Source organism: Alternaria ethzedia (genome assembly GCF_023757985.1).
Source record: "Alternaria ethzedia strain BMP 0044 chromosome Unknown scaffold_6, whole genome shotgun sequence".
Lineage (NCBI taxonomy): Eukaryota > Fungi > Ascomycota > Dothideomycetes > Pleosporales > Pleosporaceae > Alternaria > Alternaria ethzedia.
Window position 1 is genome coordinate 813,479 of NW_026056199.1, and position 21,902 is coordinate 835,380.

At 53.5% G+C, this 21,902-nt stretch overlaps 9 protein-coding genes across 9 annotated transcripts; 5 read left to right on the forward strand and 4 right to left on the reverse strand.

The window, feature by feature from the left end:
* Positions 1 to 4,297: 4,297 nt before the first annotated feature.
* On the reverse strand, positions 4,298 to 5,013 carry J4E87_003551 (uncharacterized protein; the record flags this gene model as incomplete). Its single annotated transcript, XM_049375176.1, has 4 exons — positions 4,298 to 4,412; positions 4,466 to 4,536; positions 4,586 to 4,855; positions 4,909 to 5,013. 4 exons carry the CDS (start codon positions 5,011 to 5,013, stop codon positions 4,298 to 4,300), a joined length of 561 nt encoding a protein of 186 aa, XP_049235098.1.
* Positions 5,014 to 5,595: 582 nt separating this feature from the next.
* On the forward strand, positions 5,596 to 6,701 carry J4E87_003552 (uncharacterized protein; the record flags this gene model as incomplete). Its single annotated transcript, XM_049375177.1, has 4 exons — positions 5,596 to 5,631; positions 5,681 to 6,278; positions 6,333 to 6,594; positions 6,653 to 6,701. 4 exons carry the CDS (start codon positions 5,596 to 5,598, stop codon positions 6,699 to 6,701), a joined length of 945 nt encoding a protein of 314 aa, XP_049235099.1.
* A 125-nt stretch (positions 6,702 to 6,826) lies between these two features.
* J4E87_003553 (uncharacterized protein) lies at positions 6,827 to 7,665 on the reverse strand (the record flags this gene model as incomplete). Its single annotated transcript, XM_049375178.1, has 3 exons — positions 6,827 to 7,277; positions 7,365 to 7,566; positions 7,623 to 7,665. 3 exons carry the CDS (start codon positions 7,663 to 7,665, stop codon positions 6,827 to 6,829), a joined length of 696 nt encoding a protein of 231 aa, XP_049235100.1.
* A 268-nt stretch (positions 7,666 to 7,933) lies between these two features.
* J4E87_003554 (uncharacterized protein) lies at positions 7,934 to 8,676 on the forward strand (the record flags this gene model as incomplete). Its single annotated transcript, XM_049375179.1, has 5 exons — positions 7,934 to 7,945; positions 7,997 to 8,035; positions 8,090 to 8,380; positions 8,429 to 8,475; positions 8,535 to 8,676. 5 exons carry the CDS (start codon positions 7,934 to 7,936, stop codon positions 8,674 to 8,676), a joined length of 531 nt encoding a protein of 176 aa, XP_049235101.1.
* Positions 8,677 to 9,030: 354 nt separating this feature from the next.
* J4E87_003555 (uncharacterized protein) lies at positions 9,031 to 11,245 on the forward strand (the record flags this gene model as incomplete). Its single annotated transcript, XM_049375180.1, has 2 exons — positions 9,031 to 9,035; positions 9,172 to 11,245. The coding sequence occupies 2 exons, from the start codon at positions 9,031 to 9,033 to the stop codon at positions 11,243 to 11,245; spliced, it is 2,079 nt and encodes a 692-aa protein (XP_049235102.1).
* Positions 11,246 to 11,349: 104 nt separating this feature from the next.
* On the reverse strand, positions 11,350 to 12,473 carry J4E87_003556 (uncharacterized protein; the record flags this gene model as incomplete). Its single annotated transcript, XM_049375181.1, has 2 exons — positions 11,350 to 12,075; positions 12,126 to 12,473. The coding sequence occupies 2 exons, from the start codon at positions 12,471 to 12,473 to the stop codon at positions 11,350 to 11,352; spliced, it is 1,074 nt and encodes a 357-aa protein (XP_049235103.1).
* A 325-nt stretch (positions 12,474 to 12,798) lies between these two features.
* Positions 12,799 to 15,614, forward strand: J4E87_003557 (uncharacterized protein; the record flags this gene model as incomplete). The annotated part of the gene is made up of 3 exons (XM_049375182.1): positions 12,799 to 14,617; positions 14,685 to 15,032; positions 15,085 to 15,614. The coding sequence occupies 3 exons, from the start codon at positions 12,799 to 12,801 to the stop codon at positions 15,612 to 15,614; spliced, it is 2,697 nt and encodes an 898-aa protein (XP_049235104.1).
* Positions 15,615 to 16,440: 826 nt separating this feature from the next.
* Positions 16,441 to 19,406, reverse strand: J4E87_003558 (uncharacterized protein; the record flags this gene model as incomplete). The annotated part of the gene is made up of 4 exons (XM_049375183.1): positions 16,441 to 16,965; positions 17,035 to 18,948; positions 19,004 to 19,115; positions 19,186 to 19,406. The coding sequence occupies 4 exons, from the start codon at positions 19,404 to 19,406 to the stop codon at positions 16,441 to 16,443; spliced, it is 2,772 nt and encodes a 923-aa protein (XP_049235105.1).
* A 789-nt stretch (positions 19,407 to 20,195) lies between these two features.
* Positions 20,196 to 21,290, forward strand: J4E87_003559 (uncharacterized protein; the record flags this gene model as incomplete). Its single annotated transcript, XM_049375184.1, has 1 exon — positions 20,196 to 21,290. The coding sequence occupies one exon, from the start codon at positions 20,196 to 20,198 to the stop codon at positions 21,288 to 21,290; it is 1,095 nt and encodes a 364-aa protein (XP_049235106.1).
* Between the last annotated feature and the right edge of the window lie 612 nt (positions 21,291 to 21,902).

Sequence of the window (21,902 nt, forward strand, 5' to 3'; positions counted from 1 at the left end):
CATCAATAATTCGAAAGAATTTTCCTGCTGGCGCACTGCCAAGGGGCAAAGCAAGTTCAGCTGTCAGTCGGCGTTCAGCACTTGGCCTTGGCACGCCACCACCACCATCAGCCAACAGTCGTTACCCCCTTTACACAGTACATCAGCTACGCCGACACTGACTCCCTTCATGGACAGAATTTTACATGATTTCATGTCAGCTGTATGTGGCGGATCGATACTCGCCAAGGTCTGAAGCACGTACCCAAAAATCAGAATATGTGGGCAGAGGCGTGCGCGTCCTGTCAGCGAGGAGATGCTCGCATGATACCACATTGAAAGAGCGAGTATGGCTCCTAGATAATGGCACATCATTTCCAATATATAGGGAGTGTACAGCAAGCTGAGTATATGATATCATCTGCTTGCAGGTGCATGCTCGTACAACGAGCTTGTGCCTAGCAACTTGGAAGGGCAAATCACCGTGCATTTGCGTTCTAAAAGATGCTCTCTATTTGATTGTACGCTGAAATAGAAGGCTAAGATATCGAAGAAATATCCGTGGTAGCTTCATGTACTCTGTCCAAGCTCTTACCTGAGTTATCTCGCCTCAACCCATGCCATCATCAAGAGCAAGAAACCCTCAATTCCTTCACATAAATCTCCTGCACCAGCACAATACTTTTCACCACCTACCACACTCTCCCCCAACCCATCACACCAACTCTACCATCCACCCCACACAAAAACCGATCACCGACCCAGACACGCGTATTTCCCCCTCTACAGTACACGGACCAAAACACACGCGTTCAGACGGAACCTGACACGTGCGGCTCGTTAGTGCTTACGCTGTCCCCGTCCATCCATGGCTCGGTTCCCCTCTCGCCATCATCCCACGCTTCGTTGGTAATTTCTCCGAAAAGGAGCACGGATCATGCCTTGTTTCGGATGTCGGTTTTCTGTGACAGGACGGGATTGAGCGGGACGGGTGATGCAGAGGGTGGGGGGAGGGTGTTTCGGGGGAGATGAGGTTAAGTGGTGGGTGGTTTGGAGGGAGGGAGGGAGTGGTAGGGGAGTGAGGGAGTAAGGGAAGGAGTGCTGGGGTGGTGTGGGTGGTGGGTGGAGGTGTATAGCAAATGTTGTAGAGGATTTGGTGTTTCGAAGGGTTTTCTCTTGTTAGTACGAAGTGCGGATTGGAGAACTCGAAGTCGCTTCTTACTTCAGACTTGCTCTTGCAATGTAGGTTCCAAGGGGACGGATTGTGCATGTGAGGTATGGCATTAGTAGCATTAACTCAAGGAATGGCTACGTCTTGATTGAGGTTTCCGTCAGGTGGTTAAGTCATGATGCTTGTGTATGTTTCGATGTGTCCTACATCTAGGTCTGATATTCGCCATGGCTACTTTTGAGACGGACTCACTTTGTAGGCAAGGTGTGAGTTTTGGAATTTCGAGTGGCTCGTCATTGTGTCATCGTTGTATTAAGGAATAGAGTGGGCTTTACCGAGGCATCATACCACGTTTAAATCATGAACTAGAGGGGAGAACGAATATGAAAGGGTCATATCGCTGTGCTTTTCATGTATCCCCTCTCTACTGCATTTGTTCAGGTAATGAAAAGCCTTAATAATCTATTAGCAACTAAATTATATGAAACTCTACAGTGTTCACCGCACACAGTCGCGTCGACAGCTATGACTGGGTCTTAAAGTCAAGACACCAACTACCTGGGCTAGTACAAGCAGCGACCTCAAAATCTCAGCCTTAACGACAATTAGCGCCAACCACCGCCTCTGGGAGCCGGAATATCGCTTAAAGACAGATCGCTACCTCGGGATATTTTGATCTACGCATAGATCCAAGTTGAGTTCCTGGGCTCTCGGACAGGGCTTGTGGAAATGTGTATGACACATTTTGAGGACAGTGTGAAGAAGGACAACGGGAAGATGAGTAATCCGTTTCAGTGTGTTCGTCCGCCAGATGATATGTGCTTTTTCTGGTCTCCAAGCAGCGCTATAGCTTTACTGTATAGCATGCCCGATGAGACGCCCTGATTCGAGTCCTTGTTGCCAGTGCTACTGCTGTTGAAAGGCATACTGTTAAGTTTCGTCCACTGCGAATCCGTGATTGCGTGACGTGCGACGCTAACACCAACATGTCCTAAGTTAATATATTACACGTAACTATACATTGTCACCCGTCACTGAAATCCACATCTCGGTTTTGCATGCACGTCTTGATCTCCGATACTAGACCTCGCAAGATCTGCAACTGCATAACATGGCATCCCACATACTTCAATATCAATGAAGACCAACAAGAAAGTCTTTCAACATCATCGGGAACTGAGTTCGCGAAACACTGCACTCAGTCAAGTGCTTACGCTGACATCGATCCCAGGTCGCAGGATCGGTCCACTCTCGCAAAAGCTTTTCCCTAGGACGCCTGAACAGACTAAAGCAGCGGACACCCGATGAGCTAGCAGCATTGTGGCTGCAGGATCGTGGGATCGCCCAAAGAGGTGAACAGGTGTCACAAGATGCGTGTCGACATTACGCCCTACGCATCCAACAGACTACGCTGCAAAGGGCGTCTGCGCCGTCATGGATTCCACCATAAGGGAAGATATAAGCGATTCCAATAAACAAAAAACAAAGCAAGACAAATCGAACGGAAAATTAAGCTGCTAGCATGCATGTGATGCAGTACGTGATGTGTCGCTGAGTAGATGCGCGGGACGATGCTGACGCGCGCAGATCGGAAGCGAGGCTTACTGTTACCGTTTAGTCTGCTGCTTGAGGCAGGGTTTGAGATTTGTTCGCGTGATTGCCCGTTCGTGCTCACCCATCGGTATTGTAAAGAAGAGGCTGGCTGGAGGGCGCGTTTAGTGGCGGCAGTTGGACGGCCTGTACCGTAGTCTCAGCGGATATCTGAAAATGCAGTAAAAGGCTAAGACATGAACGGGTGAGCGTTTGAGGAGATAATGTAGGACTGGATAGACTGCATTGCGTAGCGGCGGAGCGTAGATGGCATGCAGTGCCAAGCGCTGGATAGCATCAGCGCTTCCGGGAGTTGGAGAAGTTGGAGACAACGCATGGCTCTTGACTGCTGTATAGTATCATACTCGAAACGGCGTACTTTTGAGCAATGTTCCTCATTGCATACACACCCAAGTGGCCAAGCCGTTGCGATGCTTGGCACGGCGGGTGTCGTTGAGAAGGGCATCCTTCCTGAGATAGCACATCGCCAAGACTCCTATCGTGTCACCACCCGCGCAGATATGAGATGACTCAGTAGACGCGATGTGGTGACAAATGGTATAAGCGAAAGGGTGAACAGGCGGGGTGCGCCATTGCGTGGTAACAACGAGCTGTGTGCCCTTGTCACTTCCTCTCTGCCCCATAGAGATCGGTCACAGTGCCATTACTGTCGGATTGACTGTAGATCGTTCGATTACAGTATAGCTTGTCCTTGTTTAGGCTTGCGTAGCGAGGATTTGTACCTGTCACGACGCGTGCCGGTCTCGGAAGTGATTGGATACACAACGTTGGTTGTTATACCAAGATCTCGGGGTACCACGACTTGCTGAACGTACTGATAAGCAACTCTGGCATAGATGAAGGGTCATGACACAGCATGTGGGTTCGTGTACGGCTGGAACGGGACAGCTGAGTGAGCTGATCATTGCCTCCTCATCATGAGCGCACCAAATCCGAGAGCCACAAGTTATTATCTGGCCCCAAAACTTTGACGATGAATGCAGCGAACTAGAACCCCACTTCAACGGGGAGTAGCCAAGACCAGATATAAAAACTTGCATGAAGACAGCTTAGATCGGTATAGGAGTTACTGCCGTCTTACAGGCTCCCAAGCCACTTCCGCACGATGTCTGCACAAGCGAAGTGTGACAGGCTAGATCCTGCGAGTACATCTGCAGTGTGTGAGCGTTGTTGACTGAAAGTAGCACCTGTCGAACGGATGAATGTATCCGACTATTCCCGTCACACTGGTAGCGATTAACGTCCCTAGGCGGAAAGTACCGAAGGGCGAAAGATCTGGTTTGACCGTAACTATAAACAGATGATATGCGTGACACGTATGACATTCGGTAAGCATGGCCTTTGAACCGGCCGCTAAAAGCTGACTGCATCGTCTTCGAAGGATCTAAGGCCGGCGGCCGTGGGGTCCATCGCTGTTCGCATAAGCCGATCCTGCCTGCTGCCGGGCGAAATGCGGGTATGAATTCCTCCAAGGTGACGGGAGCAACGACTGGTCTGTGACATTGACCATTGTCGATATTAGGACGCGCTCTGCGTCTAAGGATTTCCGCTAGGCACGGACGGAAAGTTTGCAGGGTTGTTCAGTCGTTCGCGATTCCGTTTGGCAATCTCAGCATTCCGCAGCTTGTCTAGACGCATTTGATAGAAGTTCCTGTGCAGGGTCAGTATGTAGCTGGAGCAAGGAGTGTGTAAATGCGGCCCCACTTGTTGAGTTGGTATATGCGCGGGCCAAGTTCAGCCTGGGCTTGATCCTTGGTTTTGGAGAGCTCCTTGATCTGCATAGAGAGTTAGCACAGTGATGATGTGAAGGTGCACATCACATGCTTTGTCGTCTTTGGCTTTCTCATCCTGCTTGTCCTCCTCTGCTTCTTTGCCTTTGGCCTCCTTCTCTTTCTCTTTGTCTTTTTCCTTATCTTTCCCTTTTCGCTTTTCCCGCTTGAGCTTCTGCTTCTCCTCGTACTCTTTCTTCACAGCTTCGATCTCACGATCCAGCTCTTCTTGCTTCTTCTGGTCTGCGACTCGTTTGGCTTCATCCGCTTCCGGTTGACAGAATCCACGGTCAACCAAGTGTCCAGGACATATGTAAAAGAAGTCCTTCAAATAAATCAGTATGGTTGAAGTACAGCCTACCATTCGTCGTTTCGCACCTTGTTGGTAGGAGTAATCAGAACACTGGTAGATGGCTTGTAGCAGATCCAGCAAGCCTTTGCGGCGTTGTCCGCCACACGGCGAAGATGCCACAGATTCTCCATCGAGATTCCAAATTGTTTTCGCGGTTGTTGTCTACGTCGGCAACAGAAGCGCGCGAGTGCGCAAAGTACCTAGGTATCTAAGATGACGCAGAATGCAGTAAAACAGCAACAGACTAGTCTCCAGGTTACTCTAAGGTCTATATTACTCCAGAAATCAACCGAGTGATATGAATGCTTGATGCAGTCTTGGTTTGTAGTGACGAAAAAGGGCGTAGAGGTTAGTAGTTGTGATGAAGGGTGGCTGTGCGAGAGATGCCAGCATTGAAACTAGGCTTGAAGCGGCTTAGTCAGAGTCACTTTGAGGCAACAACGATCAATCCAACGAATAGATTCCCACCATCAGTGTCATCGATGTTTCTGAGGTCCTCTCGAACTCTGAGGCTCTGCAATTCCAGCCTCAAAATCTATCCGGCTCTTAATCTGCGCCCTTTCAGCCCCATCGGAGCTCTGTCTAGCAATTTTGCAAGTGCGTCATCACGTTTTCCGTCTTGAAAGAGAACATCTCAACTTATATATTCCGTACTAATACATATCCTAGCCATAAGACCATTCAGCGGGAATTCAAAACTAAATATACCCAACATGGCAACAGAAGCCAATCAACTCAAATACATCGATGTCGGTCCGCATCCCCCACCGCACCTCATCCACCACTAACCCACCCCAGATCGGCATCAACTTCACAGACCCCATCTACCGAGGAGAATACCACGGCACCAAACGGCACGAAGATGACTTTGAAGACGTGATCCAACGCGCCGTAGATGCCGGCTGCAAAAAGTTCATGGTAACAGGTTCCGACCTCTCTGAATCCAAACACGCCGTTGAAATCGCCAAAGCGCACCCAGGACAATGCTACGCAACCGTCGGTGTACATCCATGCTCCGCAAAACACTTCGATACGCATCCTGGAGGCCCATCTGAACTGCTATCTGCGCTGAAGAGTCTGGCGCTTGAGGCTAAAGAAGCGGGCCATGCGGTGGCGTTTGGCGAGATAGGACTTGATTACGATCGACTGTTCTTGACGGCGAAGGAGCCACAGTTGAAGTACTTTGAGGCACAGTTGGACATCGCGATTGACGTACAGCTACCACTCTTCCTGCATTCACGGGCTGCGAGTGAGGACTTTGAGAAGATTCTCACGGCGAAATTGGAGAAGTTGCCGAAACGAGGGCTGGTGCATAGTTTTACTGGAACGGCAGAGGAGATGAAACGGCTTGTTGGTTTGGGGTTTGATATCGGGGTTAACGGGTGCAGCATGAAGAGTGAGTCTTTTTGAGCTCGCCGCGACCGCATGTTTGGCTGACTTGGCTTTCTAGCCGATGAGAACATCGAAGTCGTCAAGCAAATACCACTTGACCGTCTGCAGATCGAGACGGATGGCCCATGGTGCGAAATGCGACCTAGTCATGCATCAGCCAAGTATCTGCAAGACGCACCGCCACTACCCAAGGCGGTCAAGAAGGAGAAGTTCACCAAGGGTATGATGGTCAAGGGTCGGAATGAGCCAGCCACGATACCACATGTGGCACATGCGATTGCAAAGATCAAGGAGATCACCGTGGAGGAGGTTTGCGATGCGTAAGTTTATCCTATCCCTTCTGATATGTACAAGAGGAAGATGCTAATCATTACCTAGAGCATGGAAGAACTCGATCAAGATGTTTGGACTTGGTGAGACAGCGTAACCCCATCACACCTTACTTGGTATAGACTATGCATATAGAAGATCGATTTGTACAAGAGGAATCTGCTCCCTCAAAACTCGCAGATAAAACGACCAATGACTAGACCGCACATCCCAAAACACACTCTACTTCCTGTACCACATCCTGGTGATCTTGGTATGTCTCATCTTCTTCTGCAGTTGGAAGATTCCGTACATAAGCGCCTCGGCAGTAGGCGGGCAGCCGGGTACGTAGATGTCTACTGGCACGATCCTGTCGCATCCTCTTGTGACCGAGTAGCTGTAGTGGTAGTATCCTCCTCCGTTGGCGCAGCTGCCCATGGAAATAACCCATCGTGGGTCAGGCATCTGGTCGTAGACCTGTCGCAGCGCTGGCGCCATCTTGTTTGTGAGGGTTCCGGCTACAATCATGACGTCCGACTGTCGGGGCGAGGCACGGAAAATGATACCGAGACGATCCTGATCGTATCGTGGGGTGGACAAGTGCATCATCTCGACGGCGCAGCATGCGAGACCGAAAGTCATGGGCCATAGGGAGCTCTGGCGGGCCCAGTTGGCTACTTGGTCGAGGGTGGTCCTGTTGCCGCACGTTAGCCTGTGCCTTTGTACATCCCATCCTGTCGCCCTGTCTCATGCTCCGGGGCCTTTTCAAGATATCACATACAATGCGTATTGCATAGCACCCTTCTTTCCCTCCTGACTCGGCAATGGCACCTCAACTCGCGCGGACTTCATCGGTGGTGGCGCTCCAGGGTTGCCGGGAATCGTCGCGGGCGTCTTCATGGTCGTCGCCCTATCCGAAGAGCTCGACGAGAGGAAAGCAGCGCTTCCGGCGCGGAAGGGCATGAGCGCCGTCGCGGGTTTGGCTGTCCACACTGTCAGTCCCGGTCGGCGGCGAGCTTTCGGGGTGGCGGGGACAAACCTCGCAGAGCCATTGAGGCCGCAGACCGTGTTGTCGAGAACATGATTGCGACAGACACAAGGGAAGGTCGGGAGGGAAGGAGTGGAGAGGCGAGATGTGGGGTGGCGGTCGAGGAGTCGCGAAGTTGTGTCGATGAGGTAGGTGCAGCAAAGTGCTTGGCGGAAATCGATTAGTCGTCGATTTTGGTGGCGTCTGATAGGTTAGCCGGCGATCGCTCCTCCCTCCATCACCCTTTCGGTCTACGTCGGCCAGCCTACTCCGCATACTCCCAGATCCACCAAACCTATCCAAGCCTGTGATATCGTTCCAACATGTCAGGCCGGGTAAGAGTGAAAGTTCCAAGGACTTGGGGTATGCGCTGATGACTGTCCCAGGTCCCGTCCATTGCGTGCATCGGCGTAATTGGCAAGCATGTTAGTACACGTGGTATACATCTCCAACCTAGATAGAATTAACCCTTTTGATAGAACAACCCTCTTCACATATCACTTTTCCCAGCAGAAGAGAGGGCGCCACTGGAATTCCAGTTCCTTCTTTCGTCATGTCTAGACATCTTCGAAGCCCGCCTACCACACAAAACAGCAGATCAAGACTTTGGCCTTCTCCAGGCCGTCGATGAGAGGTTAGCAATGTATGGATGGCTCACCAACACCGGAGTCAAGTTTGTCATTGTGGTCGACATGGAAGGAAGGCCAGCTACTGCGCTTGACAGCAAGAATACGACTGCCGTTGGGCTGCGAGATGCAGATATGAAACCCGTAAGCTTGAAGCTATCGAGATAACCGTCATTTTATAACATCTATTAGGCGTTTAGGGCGTTGCAGACAGCTTACATCAAGCTGTTAAGAAACCCGTAAGACTCCAGGACGATGCTCGGTTGAGACGCATACTGACTTTGGTGCCACTATGTAGGTTCTACGACCCAGATGAGCACTCTCCAGTCACAGCAAATGCCGAGCAAAGGATCGGCTCGACTCAAATCACAAGTCGCAAGTTCATACAAGAAGTCAAGAAGATAGCCGACGCATGGTCTCCAGGCGTTACCAGCATTTGATTCAACCTTATACCAAGCACGATACCATGTTGCATCAGGCCGGCGTTTATAGCAAATATTCGATTTCCACGTTCTGATTGCCAGCCTCTCTTCGTTCAATGCCGCGTACCACGTCGATAAAATATCGGGACTTCCCAAAAGCGCTAGCGCCGATTGCAGTCTAGTCCAATGTCATGGCAGATCACCTCGGCCATATCGAACACTCAAACATCATGCCACATAGACTTTGACTCTTCCAACCAATGACTACCAATGCCTTCCACCGGTGTTACCATCACCAACCCCTTGGTGCTCTATCGCAGTCTCATTGCTACACAGAAGATCCGACCTGATCCTGCGCAGCATCGCCTGGGTATGACGTCTACCATTTAGACGAAACTAGTGTGAGGATGTACTAACATGAATTACAGCATTACATTTACAAAAGCTCTACGACCGTTTGATTGACTATGAACCGAGTGTAGAGTATTCCAAGAGACTCCAACAACTTACCAGAGCTGTCGATGCGGGTCAAGATGCATCATCATCAACGGATACCCATGTCAACCGCTTCGGTAGAAGGGGCGTGTGGACATCTCTCCTTGCGCAAAAGGATAAAAGAGACTCTGTAGCACTGACGCGCGTCCTAACCAGCCACGACGAAGCCATGCAACTGCAAAGTCCAAAGGGCCTCATGCTCCACGGCGAAGTCGGAACGGGAAAATCCATGCTCATAGACCTGTTCCAAGACTGTCTACCGAACCGTAAGAAGCGACGCTGGCACTTCAACACCTTCATGCTCGACACCATCTCGCGCCTAGAACAGCTCCGCATGTCGAGATCACTAGTCGCTGGCCCGGGAGCTACTCACGATGAGTATTCCCTACTCCTCGTCGCACGCGACCTCATTGAGAAGTCACCCATCCTCTTCCTGGACGAATTCCAACTCCCAGATCGTGCGGCTAGCAAGATTTTGTCTAACCTCATGACGTCGTTCTTCCAGCTTGGGGGCGTCCTTATTGCGACTAGTAACCGTATGCCGGAAGAGCTAGCCAAAGCCGCAGGAATGGAGTTTTCACGCCCAGTAAACCGCCTCAGTCGCCTGGGATGGAGTATGAGCAAGAGCACTTATACGCGCAGAGACGATGGAGCGGGCCAGATGGGAGAGTTCGCCGCGTTCTTGGAGGTACTCAGGGCGCGGTGCGAGGTTTGGGAGATGGAGGGGAAGAAGGACTACCGGAAGATTGAGAGAGAGGAAGAGGAGGAGAGGAGGGATAGTGTGCAGATGCCTGCATCCGAAGCTCTCGCCAGCACCACGTCAACTTCACCTCCAGTAGCTGGGGCGACGGGTACCGCAGAAGTCTCCGACGCACCAACAGATTCGACCACCCCATCAACCTACCTCCCTAAGAACTACCTCATCCAGCCCACCACGGCCGAAACCTTGATCGAATTCGGAGAATCTTTCAACACCATTGTCGAGTCCGCAACCAACCACTCCTACCCCATCCCCTGGGAACCCGCAACACTCACCGTGTACAACCGGCCCTTAGAGATCCCCGCGCAATACAACGGGGTAGCATTCTTCACCTTCGCGGAACTATGCGGCGCAGTTCTCGGCCCCGCAGACTACATCACGCTGGCATCCACCTACCACACGTTCATCGTAACCGACGTGCCAGTCATGGGTCTGCTAATGAAGAGCGAAGCACGACGCTTCATCACACTCCTCGACGCCATGTACGAAGCCCGCTGCAGACTAATAATCACTGCAGCCGCCGGCCCGGACGGAATCTTCTTCCCCGCTAAGATCCCCTCCGCATCCAGCGAACCAGGCCAAGAAACCCTAGACTCCGACGCCGTGTACCCAGAAACCTATTCCGAAATTTATCAAGATCTCAACTCGCCCTTCCGACCAAACATCTCTTCCTACTCTTCCGACACGCTGGCTGAAGACGCACTCGAAGACGACCCGCCGAACCGGTCACGCCAGGCGGGCACGTCGTTCACGGACGAACGCAAGTTTGGGCCTGGCAGCCCTGACTTTGCGAATATAGGGGGGTTGACGGGTGAGGATGAGAAGTTTGCGGTTAAGAGGGCCGAGAGTAGGATTTGGGAGATGTGTTCGAAGAAGTGGTGGGAGAGGTTTGCTGCTGCTTCGTCTGCATCGGCGACGGGTATGGAGAGTGGAGACGGGACTGGATGGTGGAGACCGTTGCCGGTGGAGTCGAGACATTGGGAGAAGCCTTTTTCTGCTGTTGCATCTCGTCCTGCTCCTGCTGCTACTCCTGCGCCGGCCCCAGATTCGCTACCGCCGAATACGAAGATTCTGTCAAGAGATGAGCTGGAAAAAGACCGACAGAGGGAAATGGAGGATATGTTCAAGCATGGTGCGAGTCCGTTCCGGACGCATCCCGATGCCCCGCCGAAGTTTAGCTGGACGCATGCTTGGGGCATGATGACGTGGGGGAAGAAGGCTGGGGCTTGGGGAAAGGGTGTTGAGGGGTTAAATGAGAGGAAGGATGGAGATGAAGTGAATGGTAAAGAAGGGAAGGAGGCTGGCGAGGAGAAGGAGAAGAAGAGGGAGTGAGGTGGACATGGAGTTGAATAGTTGATTGGGTAGTTGTATATTTTCATCGTAGATGTGAAGATCAAAGTTCGTATAATTTTCTCTCATTCGAACCACGGATCTAGTCACTGAATATTCCCCTTGTTTACTACGAACGCTTCCAGCGCGGAGATGGCAGCCCATAACCTGTTCTCCGCCTCCTTGAACACAACACTCCTGGGTCCGTAAAAGACCTCATCGGCAACCTCCTCAGGATGCCTGGGCAAGCAGTGCATGAAGCTCCAGTTGTCCTTGGCACCACCCCGTTTCGCCAGCTTGGATGTGATCTGGAAGCCCGAAAAGGCTTTGAGGCGTTTGGCGGTTTCCTCTTCCTGGCCCATAGACACCCATGTATCTGTCACGAGAATGTCGGCGTTCTTGATGGCTTCTTCGGGTGTGTTTGTCTCGAGCAGTTTTCCCGGGTGGGGAGAGGTTTGCGCAGCGTGGGAGATGACTTCGCGCATGGCTTGGGGGATCTCGTAGCCAGCGGGGGTTGCGACGGCGATGTCGATGCCGAGTTTTGTTGCGCCGATGGCTAGATCGAAGAGGACGTTGTTGGCGTCTCCTATCCATGCAATCTTCAGGCCTTCGAGACCGAGAGAGGTGGAGGATGTGGAGGGGTAGATCTCGGCCATGGTGAGCAGGTCGGCGATGATCTGGAGGGGGTGGTACAGGTCAGATAGGGCGTTTATGACGGGCACGCTCGAGTGCTTTGCGAGGTCGGCTACGTCGGAGTGAGGGCCTACGCGGGCTACGATGGCGGCGGTCATGCTGGAGAGGACGAGCGAGGTGTCGTAGAGAGACTCGTTGACCTGGGATGCCATGTCAGCGGGCAGTCGGGATGTGAAAGGAACGACCGTACACCAAGTTGAATATCGTCCTTGCCGAGAAACATGGGAGAGCCACCAAATGCCGCGATGGCGCCTTCTGTCGATACCCTCGTGCGCGTGCTCCGCTTGCTGAAGGTCATTGCGACGGTCCTGCCTGCCAATGCCCCGCGCATCGAATGCGGCACCTCGCCTGTCTGCTTGATGGTCGTCTTATGTTGGTGTGCATTTTGGACGAGCGTGGTCAGCTCCGCAGGCGTGAGGTCTGCTATGGAGAGGAGATGTCGAGGTGCGAATGGCGATGTCTGCGGTGTCGCTGGTGAGGTAGAGTAGCAGCGGCGCAAGCTCCGCAGAGCAGCGGGCGAGGGACGGAAAGCGGGCATGTTGCTTCAATGGCGTATCTGAAGCTAGACTGAGTGAACCCAAAATATTTATGTCGTCCCAACAGCAGGCAATTGAGTCACACACACCAACCTGTCAGCAGTGAATTATTGTGAAAGCGCACTAAGGTGACGCATGTTTGTGGAGACGCTGGGGTCGGGGCTAGCGGCCGCGGCAGGCACGGGCATACGTCGCTCCTGGGCGTCTTATCCGGCCCAGGCAGTGGCTGAGTTCATGACGAGACGATGAACAAGACCCTCCACCACCCGTCAACCGCCCTGTTTCCTTTCTTCCCTTCACCTCGACCCCTCCATCTCTCCGCATGTCATGTCCCTCGCCTGGACGCCCCTCCGTCTGAAGATGGACAACCCCGAAGAGGAGCAGTGGGGCTCCGCCGCCAACACCCGCAACTCTAGTTCGCGCCCGGCCTCGCACAAGTCCGCCCGCTCGTCGCGCTCAGCACGCTCGCAGCAGTCGAGTCGCACCACCGAACAGACGCCGCTCCTGTCGCAGGAGGACCGCGATGAGCACGAAAGACCAGACGACGCGGAAGCCACGCCCGCGACACGCTCGTTGCTGCGCTCGCTCAGTGGCTCCTCAGATAAGAGCGGCAGTGGCAAAGTCCCGCTGTGGAAGAAGCGATGGCCGAGCATACTGGCTCTGATCCTGCTATGTCTGCTCGTCGTCTTCATCATGCTCGGCTTCCTCGCCAAGGAGAGCATCGAGGAATACTCGATGCAGGCCGCCGACTTCAAGCCCACCAAGCTTTCCATGGACGGCCTGACGGAACACGGCGCCAAGGTGCACATAGAAGGCGACTTTACCATGGACGCGAACAAAGTGAAGAAGCAGAGCGTGCGCAACCTCGGCCGCTTCGGCACCTGGATTGCGCACGAAGCTGAGACGGGGCCCTTCGATGCCGACGTCTACCTGCCCGAGTACGGCAACGTCTTGATTGGCACGGCCAAGATACCTGGCTTGAAGGTAAACATCAGGAACGGCCACACGACTCACGTCTCATTTATTGCGACCGTCCAGCCTGGCTCGCCCGACGGTATCCGCAGCGTCGCCAACGACTGGATCGATGGCCGACTGGGGCAGATAAGGCTCAAGGGCAAGGCTTCAGTCCCTCTCAAGTCTGGATTGATCAACATTGGCGAGCAGCTTGTCGAGCAGTCCATGGTCTTCCAGAGCGGCGACATCCCTACTCTTCCTCACTACAACATTACGAAACTCAACCTCGGCGAGGCCAAGCATGGGCAAAAGGGTCTCGGTGCCGACGCCTCTATCGTCGTGCAGAACGACTTCCCTGTCCAGATCACGCTGCCTCCAGTAGCTGTCGACGTGGGCATTGAGGGCTGCTCGGCATCTGACAAGCACATCATGCTGGGAACCGCTCAGACTGGGCAACTCGAAATCAAGCCCAACTCAGACGTCAAGGTCGATGTCACTGGCAACGTCGACAAGCTCTCAGATCGCATGACTGAAGTCTGCCCCAATTCGGCCAAGTCTCCGCTCGACGCCTTCTTAGGCGACTACATGAAGGGCCAAGACGCGACCATCTACATCAACTGCTGCAAGTTCCCTGATCCAGCTACACCCGACTGGGCCCGTGAGCTGCTCAAGGACATTACCGTTCCGGTTCCGTTTGCCGGAAAGTCCATGGGAAGCCTCATCAAAAACTTCTCTCTTGCCGACATGCACTTCAGTTTGCCCAACCCTTTCGCCGAGCCTGGCACACCTGAAGCTCGTCCCAAGATCTCTGGTATCGTCAATGTCGATATCGGACTGCCCCACGAGATGAACTTCCCCGTTGATGTCACCCAAGTCAAAGCTGATGCAGATATCTACTACCACAAGAAGAAGCTCGGAAAGATGAACCTTGAAAAGTGGCAAAAGGCAAATTCCACCCGCATTGAAGGTCATGGCTCCGAAGGACCCTCCCTCCTTGTTCAATCCGTTATCAAGAACGCACCCATCGAGATTCTTGACGATGACCTCTTCAGTGAAGTCGTGCAAGCTCTGCTCTTCGGCGGTAAATCTATTCTGATGGACCTCAAGGCTGCAGTCAGCGTTGGCGTGGATACGCCCATGGGCAAACTTGCAGTGCGAGGCATTCCGGCGCAAGGTGTCGTACCAGTCAAACGTTCGTAACCAGTTCGTGATCCAAGTTTGGCCGCGATTCCTGCAATTAGCTAACTTTTGGCGTTCAGCGATTCGTGGCGGCAAAGACGCTCAGCCCGGTGACGGTAAAGACGAAGCGAGCAAGATCAATGTGCAGGTTGGTAATCTAGCCATTGTCGAAACTTCGCCCACATCCCTTACCATCACGGCCCTCGTCAACTTTACGAATCCTTCGAAATACTCTGCTACGGTCCCTTACTTTAACATCAACATCCTAGCCAATGGCTCTCACATTGGCAGTGCGACGGTTAAGGATATGGAGGTTTCTCCTGGTAACAACACGAACAAGCTTGCCTCTGTCCTATGGGATCCCTACACCTACGGGGGTGACAAGGGCAAGAAGATTGGAGCAGAACTACTCTCGCAATACATCTCAGGTACGTCCATAACTGCCAACACCACGCATCCAATCACTGACTCATCCACCAGGCTATAACACGACGATAACCGTACAAGCTCACGAAAAGTCTGTCCCAGCCGTTCCCTTCATCGGCCGCTTCCTCTCGCAATTCCCCATCGAACGCCCCATGCCGCACATGTCCACCCCCAAGAAACCCGACGACGGCTCCAACCCCGACCCAGACGATGATGGCAGATCTCACTTCATCCGCGGCACCACCATGCACCTCATCACCAGCACTGCCGTCTTCACCCTCGCCTCCCCCTTTCGCTCCACAACCATGTACATCACCAGCATGGACGCAACCGCCTACTACGAAGGCCACACTGCGGGCAAAATCGTCTACGACTTGCCTTTTGCTGTCCCGCCTGGCCTGTCGGAATCACCTCGCCTGCCCGTGGACTGGTCATTTGGTAGTCTCGGGTATGAGGCTATCAAGAGGGCGCTGGGTGGGCAGTTGAAACTTAGTGCTTTTGCGTATGTGGGTGTGAGGATTGGGGAGTGGAGAGAAGATATCTGGTTCAAGGGTGGGAAGATCGGTGCGAATGTTAGGCTCTGAGGGATGGATAGTTGAGGACGTTGTATTCGTTGTGTATACTTGGATGGGTTGGACTGTATACGCCTGGTCGCGTTGGTTGGGTTACATCTATAAAGGCAGGAACGGCGTTGAGGTTCTCCAAATTGGCTACTATAACGCTGTTGACGTATCATTAACACATATTTCTATTTTGTTAATATCTGTGTTCCGGCTTCTGGATGTTCTTCACTTTACGAGTACACCTTCTCGTGTTGTCTTTTGCATTGGGGACTTGGTCTGCATGAACAATCGCTTCTCATTCTCAGCGTCATGGCAGCTAGCGCCATATATTCCGTTACGACTTCTGCCAGCGAACTGGAAACCCATCTCTTGCCACGAACCAGGCAGCCAGCCCTCATTGTAGACATTAAGACCCGTGTCGTATGTGTGCGCCATATCATTCCGACCTAACCAGAGGCTCGACCAAATCCATCATTCCAGCCGACCATTTGATCAAAAGCAACCTTCCATCCAGCTCCATCAAGACCAAAGACAAGAAAACGCCCAGTATGCAATAGAAAAAAGATTGATCCCGACCTGTCTCAAACACCATGTCCGATATGCAAGCCCGAGTATGCCCGTCCGTTGCCAAAGGAAGAAAGAGTGAAATCCGGACAAACGCCGTCGCTAATAGTATGCAATACAAAGCAAAAAAGATCATTCTGGCAAGTACAAGTATAGGAAGCAGTAGAGTAAAAGAGAGAATACGTACTTACGTTGCTGTGCCTCAGCATGACTGGTGTAGGCGAAGTCATGAGTACGTTACGGCCCATTAAAATGGAAAAGTTTAGGCCCACGCATTGTGGAATCACACACGTCGACTTGTCTGGCTGAGCAAGCGATCAGCCCGCTCGAAGACGTTGAGCGTGTTGGAAGGTTGAGAGACGCGAGGCGTGTTTGGGACAGTCGCTTGAGCAGCTGCTCCTAGGGCGGCACTGAGGGGTGTCGCCGGAACGGGTGTGCCGTACCCACCCGAGCCTTGCGACCCGAAGCTTGCATTAGAGTATGGCTGCGCGGAGAAGACGGAAGCCATCGCCGGAATAGATGTGTTGATAGGGCCTGGGAACGAAGGTCCGCCGCTCGAAGACATCGTCCCGTTGGGTTGTTTCATGAACCTAGGTGGTTGGACGCGTGAAGTAATCGACGACAAGCTCGGTGGACCCATCAACCCCGTATTGCTGCTAGTGAGATGCGACCATGGGCTGTCGTTGATAGCCAGAGTGGCTTCCTTAACCATCTTGTGCAGTGGCCGCATAAGCTGTTTGATCTCTCCAGAGAGCAGCTTGTGTTCTCGGCCCTGCTGGGTATACGCCGCGGCAAGTTCTTGCCAAGCCTGAAACAAACGTAAGTCAACATCCAGTTCGCGAAACTTCGATTCGAAACAAGACATGGATCAACGTACCCTGATGAAACCCATGCATTGCTGCCAGAACTCGGGTTGGTTCCTAGTGTAGCTGTCTTTGAGCTGCATCTGTGACAGGCGGGCGGCAAGAGGATTTGTCATCTGCTGGACATCATTGCTCTTATCAATGAGGTTCGCTAGCGCCTTTATTCGGGGATCCTCGTTGTCAAGATCGCGTCGCAGACCGTCAAACTGTTCTCGCATCATGCGTGTGATCTGTGGCATGGATTGCCTGCAGCTGTCGGATGCATTCCTGAGTTTCGAATAGACTCGGTCGAATTGAGCATCTTCATCTGCTTCGTCGAAACTGCTGGTCAGTGTGTTCGATCGGGTCATGGACGGCGCTAGTGTTGAGAACGACTCTCCGGAACGCGGCGTGGCGGCACTGATGCTCGTCAAAGTGTTTGATCGACTGTTGTCATTGCTGTGCAGTATGACTGGCGGAGGCATCTGATAGCCACCGTTGCGCTGGGGCGGTGATGCCTGGAATCGACGATTCACCCTCGATGGGCGTGCGCGCACTGTAGCTACTGGATCAGGATTGCTGGGCTTGCGCAAAGTAACCGAAGTGTCCTTGAATTGCGCGCCCAGGATCGAACAAGCGTTCCTCATCTCGATCATGCTTGCTTGCTGGAGAAACAAGAAAGTCCGCATAATGTGTACATTTGCATTCTGGGTAATCTCGACGCGGTTCTCGGCGATTGAGAGGCTGATGGACATGAAAGATTCGAGACACCTTAGCGCATACATGTACACGCTTCGGGAGAGCTTCTGGGCATCTTCTTCGTCCTCTTCGACTAGCCTGTCAAACTTGTGCAGAACCTCGTTCAGCGCTCGGATGTTCAGGTATGTAGTTGAGTACCTGCGGTAGAAGTCTTCCTTGCGACGCAGGCTTTCTTTCGTCTTGGCCGTCAGCTTGATTGAGCGTACCATGTGTGAGACGCAATCGTGCAGCTGAGAGATGGCATAGAGGAAGTTTTTGGCAGCTTCGACGACAATGTCCGGCGCACGCGAGTTCCGCCTGTGTTCTCGTACGTCGGATAGTGGACGGTTCGCGAGGGACCTGACGGTACCGGTATCTCCATAGACACCAGCGGTCGCAGGACCTGACAGGCCATTCGCTGCGGAGTGAGCAGGAACAACGATTCCCTGGCTGAAGCCGCGGAAGTGACTTGTCCGCCGCAGCTCGTCGACGGAACCCAGCTCAGACGTCTTGTTGGTGTATATGCCCATCCGCTTCTGGCGGTGCGACGAAGGCCCTGAACCCTCACTCTGACTTCGATTACGCTCGTTATTCCCGTTTGTTAAGACCAGCGGCGAAACCGGAGGCTTCTTCGAAACGACAATGCCCGCGCCATTGCCGTTGCTCGTTGTAGAACCAACGCGGTAGTGGGATCGAACCGGGATAGGCGGGACAGGCAGGCCAGGAGAGTCTGCCTTCGCGTCGGAGAAGCCATCGATGTTGCCTACACTGGGCCTGACGGGGAAGCGCCCCCCGTTGGCTCGCTTCGACGGACGGGGTGTCTCCGGGTTGCTTTCGGTCCAGCTCTCGTCCCCAGAAGACTCGACACGCAGTCTTTCCAAATCGGACCGCTGGCGCTCCTTTGCAATGTGTTGTCGCATGAAGCGTTTGACTTGTGTGGCTATGACGGCATCGCGCTCGTTTTCGTTTGCGGGTGAAGGGGCGTTGTCCTTGATGGTGCACACGTCGGGCGGGGGGAAGACCAGCTGGTTGCCGTCTAGCTTAAGGACCTGCAAGCTGTTGATCTCGCCCAGGCACACGGGCAATTCCTCAATCTTGTTCTTTGCGATTGCCAGCACCTTCAAAGACGTCAAGTTTGCAATTTTGGGCGGGATGATCCTGATCTTGTTCCTGCTCACGTCGAGGATTTCCAGCGAGGTCATCTCGAGGATCTGAGGCGGTGTCAGTGGGTCTTGCCGGCGGAGGGTACTGCGGGGGCCAACATACGGCATTGGGAATCTCGCGCATGGCATTGTAGCGCACGTTGAGGTAGCGGAGGCGCCTGCATTCGATGAGGCGCGAGGGGAGGGTCGAGAGGAGGTTGTGGGAAAGAGCGAGCCTAACAGGTCAGTAGGTCTTCTCTACCGCCGACTACAGGCATAGCAGGCGCGGGCGGCAAGGCCGTGTACCTTTCAATCTCGGCCCGGATGACATCGATAACCTCGTCAGGCAGGCGGGCGATGTTCTTGTGGCCCAGGTCAATCGTAATGCCGGGCTGCTGCTGCTGCAGTTCCCGGGGCGTCTCGGCGGCGGCGCGGTGGTTGATGTCCTGGCGGGAGTGCTCAAAGGCCGCCTTGGTGAGGGCCACGACCTCGTCGTCCGAGATGGGCGTGGGCGCGTCGTTGCTCATGGCGAGCGGGCACTTGTCGTGCGCGGCGGGGGTGCTAGAGTCGTGGTGGTGGCATACATGCTGTTCGCGTGCACAGCGACCGTGAAGCTCAAGTAAGTAAGGAGCCACCTGCGGTTGGTTGGTCGTCGCCTAGCCCCTTTCGGCCGTAGCGGCCTGGGCCTGTCAGGTCCCGCTCAAGTCGAAACATCACTGATCAGCTCGGAGCCACCGCAGCGCCCCATCCATGTCCCAGCCCGCTGCTGACACGTCTTGGGCGCTTGAAACGCGTTTTGACTTTGCGCCTGCTTCGAGTGACGCCGAACACCTTCCCCAGCACAGGCAAGAACGCCGCCTGCCCACGTGACTGGCGAGACCGTTGGCACGGCTGGCCAGTCTCCAACGGCCAAAACGGCCGAAAACCTTAGCCACCCGCGTAATCGACAGGATTCCTGCCGTCCGTCTCCGCATCCCATTCGGCCTTTCTGCAGATGGGAAGACTGTCTACACATTCCTGGACACTCGTATATAGAAGCTGACGAGCTGTAATCAGCGTGCGTCTCTACATCTGCGCTAATGCTCAACACCAGATCTGATCTGACATGTCGACGGATCCCATCGTGAACGCTATGCAAGGTACAGGCATCCTCCGATCACGCTAACCCACGCCATAGGATTCTGGCAGCCCGTTCTGCGTCATGATTGAACGTATTTTGGCTGGTTGGGCGGGGACGTGAAGGCTGGGTATCGGGGTATTTTCACATCCTATTTTCCTTTTTGCAGATGCCATGATCCAACCTCACACAACCTGCGATGGACATTGACGACGCCCTACCGCCTGCCATCCGTCGTTCGCCGAGAGCTGCCCTCGAGGCGCAGAAGCAGTACAGAGACCACCGAACTTTTGATTTTGACGAGTCCGACGAAGACCTGGATGAAGCAGCCCCACCCCCAATAGCGCGCAGTCGATCTGCTTCAATTGACGGCCAAGCGACATCTCGTCCTGCCTCAGCAGGCCTCAATCCACTCCGAGCGCATCCAGTCGATGCGCCACCGCCAAAGAATCCAGCCCGCCAGTTTTCTCGTCCATTTCGAAATGAAGAACCTCAACCTGTGCGGTCAGCCGAACCGGATCCCCAACTTGAGCCGCAATCCACGCGACGACATCCACGCGGGCTCATATCGTATCGCAATAACAAGAGGGAAATCAGTAACATCAAGCGCTTTCCTCCCCATCTGCGACGCCAGACTTCACTGGAAACTATCAACTCGGTAAACACGACAGCTTCTGATGATCAGAGCATCTACGGCCATGATCCACCTGAAGTTGAGGCTCCTTCGCCGGATTGGTTTACCTTGGAAGATGATCCGCCGACCAATCCTCCGCCCAGTGTCATGTCCAAAGCCTCTTCAATGAATTCATCAAGTGGAAGCTCGAGGCGAACGTCCACGCCCGTAGAGACACCCCTGGAGTATGGGAGTCTTGATCACCACACACCGCAGTCACTATTCCGGAAAATGATGCCTCGGCGGTTGACAGACAAGTCGCAAGATCCTCCTCCCAGCCCTACTCGCCTAGTCATAGCAAAGTCAACTTCGGTTGATCGGACGTCCGCCCACATCTCCAGCTTTTCAAGATCAACAACATCCATATCAGAAGAGCAACGGTCTATGCCCGAGGAACGTTCCCTTCAGTCTGTACTAGACAACGTGGAGCGAAGTCGATCTGGCTCAAAGTCAAGCGGAAGCAGTAAATGGAGTGCGAGCGACTTCGACACAACTACTCTGTCCGAAGCTGAACTCAAGAGGTGTAAGAAGAAAGGCATCAACCCAGCCCTGTACGCTGAGATGCGGGCGGCGAAGAAGGGAAAGTGGACTAGTCCCATTGCTGGCAATACCTTCCTTTAGTGTTCATGGCTCGGAGTTACGATACACGTCCGCTGATGCGCCCGACCCTCTGGGAGGTAGGATCCCCCTTACGTACCGGCAACCGAGACGACTTCTATACACTTGCTGCTTTTACAAATTCCGAGACCATGGCGCGTGGCTTGAGCCCAGCAGCGAGTACACCGTACAAGTCCTCCTTCGGTTGGAAACCTTATCCTCGTGTCAAAGCTTGGCGACCCAATCCCAGACATGTGACGTCCTTCATTCCACCGCCCACGCCTCACTTAGACACCAACCGCGCGCATCGTGCCGTTCCACGGACCTTCTCGGACGGCGACTATCGGTGAAAGGGATGACATCTCGCCGTCCTCGGGTGAAGCCCTCCACATCGGCGAGAAGGTGTACGGCGAGGTGGTGTACGCAAATTGCTACCAATGCATTTTGAGACTTGGGTGCATCGTCAATGTGTTGGTGTACGGTGTATCATGTTCTAGATACGTTGACCTGGATATTGTGTGCAAGCTCATGCAGATGTCCTTGCAGTTTTTCTGTCGCCGCTGCATTACGAGCGCATCGTCCGAGCTCCGTGCTTCTCATATGTCATCGGATGGTTTTGAGCTTATGGTGTATTAT